At 46.3% G+C, this 9,362-nt stretch overlaps 1 protein-coding gene across 1 annotated transcript; it reads right to left on the bottom strand.

Moving 5' to 3' along the window:
- Window positions 1–474: 474 nt before the first annotated feature.
- On the bottom strand, window positions 475–7,966 carry EN1 (engrailed homeobox 1). Its single transcript, XM_007057062.4, has 2 exons — window positions 6,575–7,966; window positions 475–2,126 (listed from the first exon to the last, which is right to left on the bottom strand). The coding sequence occupies exons 1-2, from the start codon at window positions 7,275–7,277 to the stop codon at window positions 1,810–1,812; spliced, it is 1,020 nt and encodes a 339-aa protein (XP_007057124.3). The 5' UTR covers window positions 7,278–7,966; the 3' UTR covers window positions 475–1,809.
- Between the last annotated feature and the right edge of the window lie 1,396 nt (window positions 7,967–9,362).

Genomic DNA, 9,362 nt, shown 5'->3' with positions numbered 1-9,362 from the left:
TATTTTCTATAATTTCCTACCCTTCCTGTGTATTCATGCCTGCCCCGGAGTTTTGCCAAATTCAAACCGTTGCAGGGTGAAGACAAGACAAAAGGGGAGGGGGGGACGGGATGTAACCCAAGGAACCAGAAAGGTGAGGAGGCATTTCGTCCAACTGATGCACTGAGAGGAAGGGCTGGGTCCATGTTGCAGACACACACTCTCAGATCAGTAGGTGAAACAGAGGAAAAGGCCGGAGAAGTCTTTAAAAAAAAATTCACAATGAAGAAACCGCATAAAATGTTCAGGACAAAAAAATGCAAACAGTGCGGCGTCCTCTCTGAGCCATTTCATGGCACAGTCACCGGGACACACAATTACTACTGACTTCACACATTAACCAGTGGCCACAAAGCAACCAGCCAAATTAAACCTGACTTCTCCTCTTAATACGACGGTCTGTTGAGAGCAGAATTTACCCATCTGGTCATACTGTTAATTCAATGGCCGTCTTGTGGCCTCCCTCCCGCCCCCATGAAATAATTTCCGTGGGTGTGGTGGTGATTTTTTTTAAAGTCCCTTAAGTGACTGGATTTACTTTAAAACTGAAATGGCTGAGATAAAGGCTGAGGACAGAGTGAAAGTACCATTCATTAGGAGATGCTGCTAAGCAACCGACTGCAAAGTAATGATCGTTTTCACTCTAGCCTCTGTATCCTGCCCTGGAAAAAAAAAACCACACAACTCCTCTGTGGAAATTCAATATGGGACGACACTGATCTCAAGGAGCTGTCAGACAAATTCCTTTTCAACACGTTCTGGAGCCCTAAACATCCAGAAGGCTGCATGACATTTTCCTGAAGGTGCAGCTGATGTGTTATCATGAGGTGGGTTTTATGTCCTGTAAAAAAGCAAAAGAAAAGCGGGGGGGGGGGGGGTGAGAGCAGAGGACGACGACGACTGAGGCGTGATTTAGATTTAAAAAAAAAAACCCACCTTCCTTTTTGAGTAAGACAGTAGTGTGCTTGGCAATTTCATGGCAGAGTCACCGGGACACACAATTACCACTGACTTCACACATTAACCAGTGGCCACAAAGCAACCAGCCAAATTAAACAGTAGCTCCGATTTCTAAAGGGTTCCGTTTGGAACTAAAAATTGATTCGCACTTTCTGTAAGGGTGGTTAGCCAATCGCTATCCTAATCAATTAAAAAAAAAACCACACAAATCATCAAACTGTGACTATATATGTAAATAAGAACAGCCAGTCTGTATCCTGAACACAGTCTACACTTTATTTCAGACTACAGATTTCTGAACATAATAAAATCTTTGGCTTGTAGCGGCGGGTTCAGGCTCGCAGTCAGTGGATCCAATTCTTCGGGGAGGGGGGGGGAGACGGAAATTCACACGAAAAATAAAAGAAAAATTCGGGAGTCAGACATTTACTTGAAAACAAGAGGCAACGACATCAGAAAAAGAAAACAAACAAAAAAACAAACAAAAGAGAGACAGAGAGGAAGAGAAACTGTCCAGCAAATAGAGATCGCTACACATATTTCTTACCTGAAATTAAATATATACAAGGTCATATGATGTTTGGCTATATAGAGATAATTTTTGTAAGTGTTCGGGTTTTTTTTTTTAATTGGAGTCCTTATACTATGGATAGACAATAGATTTGATTTTAAATAGCACCTGTCCAAAGTCCCCTTCAGTATGTCACTTTTCACTGTTAAGTCCTTTTTATTTTATTTTCCTTTCCTGGCAATAATAATAATAATAATAATTAATAATAATCAATGCGGACTGGGGCGGGGGGGTGCTGACTACTCGCTCTCCTCTTTGTCCTGCACCGTGGTCGTGGAATGGTTGTACAGTCCCTGGGCCATGAGATGAAGAGCCAGGCCGTTCTTGATGCCCGTGGCTTTCTTGATTTTGGCCCGCTTGTTCTGGAACCAGATCTTGATCTGGGATTCGTTCAGGCTGAGTTCCTGGGCCAGGGTCTGCCGCCTCTGCTCCGTGATGTAGCGGTTGGCCTGGAACTCCGCCTTGAGTCTCTGCAGCTGCTCGGCAGTGAAGGCTGTTCGAGGCCGCTTGTCCTCCTTCTCGTTCTTCTTCTTCTTCAGTTTCCGGGTCCGCGGACCTAGGGACAGAGACCGACAGAAACAGGGGGGCGGGGAGGAGGAGAAGAGAGAAAAAAGGGGGGACAGCTGTTTGAAATGCATCCTCGGATGTGAGACGTGCGATCCCTCCGTTCCTCACCCCTGGGCAAAGCTTCCTCCTCACGGGGCGCAGCCCCCCGCTTGCCCAGCATTTGCTTTATTCCCATACCCCTCTGCCCTGTCCTTGAGGGAGAGCCTTCTCATTGGGATCAGTTTGCAATAAAAATGGCCGACTTATTCATTTTTCTCCCCCCCCCTTCAAAAAAAAATAATGGCCGCCAAAAGCAGGCCATCAAATTGCTTTCTATAGTGGGTGATGAGGGGGTTGTTTGGGGGGAAGGTGTTTCTTCCCCCCTCACCTACTCACAGTGTAATTCACGTTTCTGTTCAGAATAAAGGCTAAGTTGGGGAAAAACCTGGCAAGTTAAAACCAGCAGTGGTACGAGGGTTTTAGCAGTTAATTCTCATTATAGAGGGACCCTACACGGAAAATTCGCTGAGTTTTGGCCCTAGATAAATATACGGAGGGCACAATGAGCTTCGGCACTGATTTAAAAGGACCAAATAATCTACCCAGAATAATAACTAATAGGAGGTGAGCTAATGTATTACCATTAGTCTATTTGTGAGCCTCTTTATTTGTGTTACTCCAAATCTAGTCTCCGTGGTGTAGGTAAGAAAGTCTGTTTTGTTTGGGCAAAACTGGATAACTCGAAACATGTATATCGTAGATCGTGACAGGACAAATCTTTGTATTTGCCCCACACACACACACCCACCGCTTCAAATGAAACGGACGCGGGGATGAAAATATAAAACCCATTGATGTGCCCCCAACAAACTCCATTCCACTCGTAAGATCTTTTTAAAGCAAAAGGATCATGACAGGCCAGACAGCACAGAAACAGACTGTCTGAAGATTCTCTGTTTTAATTTAAAATTCCGGAATCCGAGAGCTCAAATAAACCCCTGCGAATATTTAGACCGCAAACTTAATGTTTTGCAACCCTCTGTGAAATAATCAGAGATATCTCTTGCCGTTCTGCAAACCTGAGGGGAGGCGCACCAAACATCACCTTTCCTTTTTCGGTCAACTCTGAACGCCTGATCCTGCGAAAATACCCCATTTGCCCCCATGTCCTCGACTAATCCGTTACAAAAGGAAACGAATTCTATCTCGGGCGTCCTATCGCGCTTCTTTTGCGGGGTAGCTATTGGGGAGGGCTGTACCAGAGCGCGCCCCACTTGCAAAGAGGGTGCCGTCAAGTCAAGACGAGGAGACGCCGTTGCACAAAAGATAGATACACAAACACACACACACACACACACACACGCTACGCTGTCTCTGAACACGCCACCTAAGGGGGGTTCCGTTAACCCAAGGAGTTGGAACAGCAAAGTGTGATTCATTTGCGGAGCGCGCTCCTCCACACCCCTCTGATAAATACATTCAAACTACTAACTGAAGCCGGAGGGATTGCTCCACACACAGCTAGCTTTGGGCTAGCTGGAAGAAAAGTGCCCCTCTAATCTAAACTGGCCCCGCGGTCCTGGAAAATCCCCCACCACCTTGCTCAGTGTTGACGAACACGAATTTTAGACAAGCCCTGCAGAGAAATGGAAATACTTCCCCTGCCGCCTAGTGTGTTAGTACAAACTAATACTAAAAACGATCACAATGAAGAATCGCCACCGTTAACGAACAAGCTCATTCTGGATCGCTCCTGTTTTCAGGGCGGCGTGCGCATTATTGCAGAGTAAATGGTATTTATTCCGTCACTCGTCCGAGTGACTGTTCAAATCCATTGGCTTTATAGATGTTAATGTAACAGAAAATCTCCCTCCTCTCCCTTTCCCTCTGTTTCTAAAGAGAAGTGGGGATATTATAATGAATACGGGGAAACGCACATTTGTATCCGTGTGGAATGCGTTTTAAATGGATTGCAGATTGTATATTTCAGTTCTGCCTCTCTCGGCAGGACACTTGGATCATCCGAATGAGTTACTTCTCCTGTTTATAGTCTCATTGGAAACCCTCCCCTTATTAATGGTCAAATCAGGCTTTTCGGGCCTTTCTTTAAAGGTATAAATGGAAACCTCTGAACTTTAAACACCGATAGTATGTGCGGGCATAAAAATAAAAGGCTCTGGCACCAGAAAAGTATTCCCAAAGGCAAGGTGAATGCTTAGAGCTGACATGTAGTCATCTAGAAACAGATTGATAAAGGGTAAGTCCAAGAGGATGGAAAGCATAAGGCTGGCTTTGCAGGCTGTTGCATTTTGACTTCCAAACAAATCCTGTGAAAGGGGTTTTTTTAGGGAGGAATTTAAAACAATTTCTGAAAACCTCAAGGTTTTGATCCAAAGCAGGTCAAGAGCTGGGGAATCCAAATTTTAGGAGAGAGTCTCCCCACACCCACCCATCCACCCACAGTCCCAGATACCTAGGGGAGGAAGACAGTAGGCTTCCTAGCTGAGAGTAGGCCTAAAGCTCATCTCACAGGGCTGGTTTGTTTGTCTCAGAGATCTCAGGGCACGTTTAGGGAACCCGGGGGAATATATATTAATATATATTAATCCCCGCTTTATCCAGTTTACTAAAGGGGGGGTAATAAATCTCTTATCACATTATCTCCTGGTTGTTCCAGACCCTTCAGAGCCTGCTTTGAAAAAATTGCACCGATCTGATCTCAGCTCCTTTCCCCTTCGAAACTGAAATTTGCCATTGTAATAAAACAGCAATTCTGAGGGGGGGGGGGGGGACGATATATACACTTATACCTAGATACAGTTATAGATACATTCAGCCCCTAGTCCTGGGCTAGCCAGAGCTGCACCACATACCAGTCAGGGGAACATAGGGCCAGAGCCAAGCGCAACAAAGAGAACGGTGCACATTCCCAGCGGAGGTCTCTGGGACTGGGTGCCAGAGAGGAGATTTTGCAAAAGGAAAGTGTAAAATACTTTGCATGTGGCGGCATTGGGAAATGGTAATAAAATCATTGCCCTGCCCAGGGCCGAGAGCTAGGAAGGCAAGAGCCTGACAACTCAATCAATCCGTTTAGTCAATCAAACTGGCTTTTCTGAGTTTCAAGTCGCTGGACGTGTCAATAACAGTGGGAATCTAGATGACTCTGGCTGATAGCAGCAAATTGATCACTTTCCGTGGACGGAGCTAATAAAGGGAAGGAGCACAAGAGAGCGCGAGTTAGCTAGCCACCAGCCGGGCATTTGGGCTAGCTCGCCACTCCTCTGCCTTCCCCGGCCCTGGCCCTTGCTCCCACCAAAGTGGGTTGATTCTTATTCTGTTTTATTATTAAGCTTACTCTCCCCCACCCCCGCCGGTTTGGACGAGGGTTTGCGGACAGAAACGCTGTCTCGTTGGGGAACTTCCTTGCCCGGGACTTTTCCGGAGCAGTCTGATCTACATTCCTCTCCTCTAGCCACAAGCTGGACTGGGAGATAATTCTGGGAGACCCTTTAAAAGTGACCCGGGTCACCTGATTTGCTCCACGTCAACATAATTAAAATAAGCAAACGGAACGCTAAAGGGACTTGCATGAAAATAACAAGCAGCAGCAGAAATATCTCCGGTCCCAGAGAATCTGATCTTGTTTTTTCTTTTTCTTTGTTTCAGAATATTTTCTTCCCATCTTTTTTGAGAGGGGGAGGGGGAAATAAATTCCCCAAACAATAGCAGATATTATCCTTAAGAAAAGAAAGCTCCTTGGCCGCTAAAAACTAGAACGAACATAAAACCCCGCTTGTCAATATGCGACCTAGAGGCCTGGTTTTCTTTTGCTCCCGGAGAGGCCCATTTTGTTTTCCCATAACAGAAACATTTTTGCCTGAAAGCATTTCTCTCATCCGCCCCTTCTTTCTGCCTTTCAGAACCGTACCCCACCCCCAACACCCTTTCAAATATATAATACGTTCAACATGTGTCTCTGATCTCCCCCTCCCATCTCCCCCCCCCCCCACTCATCAGCACACAATAAAAATAAAAAATCTACTGCCTTGCTTCACAGCTACTGTATCTGTACTCCCAGTCCCAACAGAATCGGAATAAAAAGCCCCCCCCCCCCCGGTGAAATATGCCAGATCCCGCCTCCTGCATCAGAATTCGGGAGTTTACGGGGGGGGGGCGGAAAGTTGGGGCAAGAGGAAAAGATTTCCCCGTGCCCCCCACCCCAAATCATGTAATCCCGAGCGCGGAGGGCTTGGCTGTGTGACCCAAACACCCCCACGCTCGGAATAGGCTCCTAAAGCAAACTCTATAGCATTGCTCTTTTTTTTTAAATACAAATAAAAAATAAAAAACCTACAGACGCTAAAGAAGGGAGTGTGGGATGGGAGGGGGAGAGAAAAAAGAAAAGCCACGGCGTATTAGGTAACAGCTAACCGATGCGATCAGCGAAGTGGTTCTTACCCGAAGACGGTCTGTCTGAATACCTAGTGCAGTAAACCCAGGCAGGCCATACTAGAGGCTGCTGAGAATCGCTCTTTACAACAGGTCCTCCATTATTAGAGCCCATGAGCAGGATGGCGGGGTTGGCGCGCTCCCCATACTTCGCCGGGTTAGTTCCACTCCCTTCGGAGGGTGGCTTGGCGGCCGCTACCGCTGCTGCTGCCGCGGCGGGGTTCGCTTTAGAGGCAGCAGCTGCAGCAGGAGGCGCCGAGGAGGAGCTGTCGGGGTTACAGTTTGAATCCGGGCAAAGGAGAGAGGACGGGTTGGATGGCCTCGTTATCAGTGGGTTGGCGTTTTCTCTACCTGGTGTCTGACCGCGATCTCGGTCTCTGTCCCGGCCGCCGCCGCCGCCGCCACCACCTCCTCCTCCTCCTCCTCCTCCTGCCGCCGCCGCTCCGCCGACGATCAGCAGCGTCTCTTTCTTGCAGCCAAAGTCCGGCCTCAAGATGTTGTCGATGAAAAAGTTGGTGGTGCGATGGGGCTGCGGCGGCGGCTGGTGGTGGTGGGGCATGGGCAGGAGGCAGGGCGCTGCGGGCGAGGAAGGCGCGTGGCTGGGGGAGACGGGGACGCTTTCTCCATCGCTGCTGCCGCTGCCGCTGGTGCTGGTGGTGCTGGTGGTGGTAGCAGAGTCTCGGTGACTTTTACTGTCCGGCTGCTCTTCCATAATCAGCCCCCGCCACGGAGATCGCTGCCTTTCCCTCCCCCCCGCCCCCCGACACGCGCTTTTTATTCCCACCCCAGTGGGTGGTGGGGTGAAAAAAAAAACACCCACAAATAAAATCCACTTGTTGGCTTGGATCTGACCTAGAGAGATGGGTTGGTGGTGGGGTTTGTTTGCTTGTTGTTGTTGTTGTTTTTTTTAAGGCAGCTAGATCCAAAAGCACGGAGACACTGGAGCGAATTGGGTTTTGGATTCGTTTGCAATTACCTGCTATTTCCACCACCACCCAATAAAATAAAAGAACAAAGCAGCTTTCCCCCCCCACACCCGCCCCCCCCCCCCGAATCGCCTTTAAAATCTACCCATCTGCCTACAAATACTGTAGGTTTTGATTTCCCCAAGTGTCATACTCTGCTTTGCCCACAGATCAGGCTTGGCAGAGCCTTCCAGCGCCAGCTTGCACAGCGCCTGGGTATTTTTTTTTTTTTTAATTTTTTTTAAGCAAATCTCTGACAGCTCCGATCTTTGCAACAAACTCTCCCTAAAAAATCGCTCAGCCACACTTTTTTCATTCGAACCGGAAGCACGTGAGGCTGGCCCGCACGTGGAACGAGCCAATGGGGAACGGGAGATCTCTCCGAGACCCCTGACGTCCGCCAATCGCATGCCTCGGAACTTTGCGGATAAATAATCCGTGGGGTTGGATAAATCAGAGGGAGTTCAGCGCTCTTCCCTGCGCATCCATCCCAGGCGCTGCTCCCACCCACCCCCGCGTGGGGCTATTTATTTATTTATATTTGCTGGAAGCAAATATAAAATCAACTCCATAAACAACTTGTTCAAGTAATGTAGGATTACGTACGTGTTTAACCCATGCGACAGGCAGGCACTGGAAGTGTTGATGGCAAATACTTCGTAAAAGTGATTTTCTTTCTTTCTTTCTTTCTTTCTTTCTTTCTTTCTTTCTTTCTTTCTTTCTCAAAAACTCCTCTCCACTTTATTTTCGTTGCTATTATTGTCGGAGAACAAGTTATTAAAGAGAGAGAGAGAGAGAGTTGGGTGTCTTGATTTGTCTCATGTTGAAACTTTTTTAAAAGAAAAAAAAAGTAATTGCAAAATTGGGGTGGGTTTATTTTTTATTATTTTGTTTTTTTCCTGAATGTTATGAGACAGGTTAGAGATGAATTTGTGACATCCTTTTTTGCAACAGTAGATGAGGTTCTCAGGGGTTCTACTGAACTAAACAGGCAGGTTAAATGTATTAACAACAAAAACAACAACAGTGGATCTATAGTTTTCCGGAGCTAATAATTTCTAAAAATTAATTTATAAATATCTTAACCTTAATGTTAGCGTTTGAGTTAATACTCCAGGAACATAAAGTCTGTGATTCAAAATGCTCGTGCAAAGTTTTTGCTAATGTTTATGTATTTTCCCACCTGTGATGGACAAGTTTATAAACATTTAGACACAGAAGCGAATAACCATTTTGTTCCATAACCAGTAGAATTAAAACATAACTGACGTGGTGAATTCAGTGTTGGCTCGGCGTTGGGAGTATTTTGAAGATGTATGAATGAATACAAAGTTACAAAATTACTACACGTCCAGTTCCTCTATCACCTTATTTAAACTAGCTATTCATCGTCTTTTTTTTTTTCAAGTTAAGTTTCCAGATTGCTCTTACACAAAATAATTCAAACAGGGTTATTTAGTCAAAACAAACTGCAAACATCGGCCGTTTTCTGCTTATATCTGCAGGCGTTATTGATAACTGTCCTTTGTCATTTTGTTTTTCACATGGTGGTTTGAAATAGTATTTCCCAGGTCTGGTCCTTTCTGACGTCGCAGGAAAGTTTGCACCGCCAGCGAAAGATGGAAATTGTTGTCTTAATGTTAGGAATGAATTCTAAAAACAAATTGCAGATGGAGTGGGTCATGGACTCGAGGTTCGGGTCTTGCAAGGATGCAGAATTGGTGTCTACATCTGTGTCAGCCGCTCACAAACATTATACACCTTCGGGTCTGCAGGGATAACGAAGTGGGACCCTGTTTACAGCGCTTTGCGTCACGTGACGTGAAATATTT

The sequence above is a fragment of the Chelonia mydas genome, chromosome 11 (genome assembly GCF_015237465.2).
Source record: "Chelonia mydas isolate rCheMyd1 chromosome 11, rCheMyd1.pri.v2, whole genome shotgun sequence".
In the NCBI taxonomy this organism is placed as follows: domain Eukaryota; kingdom Metazoa; phylum Chordata; order Testudines; family Cheloniidae; genus Chelonia; species Chelonia mydas.
The sequence above is the reverse complement of the archived record's forward strand: the minus strand, read 5'-3'. Positions and strand labels throughout refer to the sequence as shown.

Excerpts from the sequence above, each read along its gene's own strand:
- EN1 (XM_007057062.4), bottom strand. The coding sequence starts at position 7,277 with ATGGAAGAGCAGCCGGACAGTAAAAGTCACCGAGACTCTGCTACCACC. Across the intron at positions 2,127-6,574 it reads TTCAGACAGACCGTCTTCGG|GTCCGCGGACCCGGAAACTG; the intron begins GTAAGAACCACT and ends CTCTGTCCCTAG.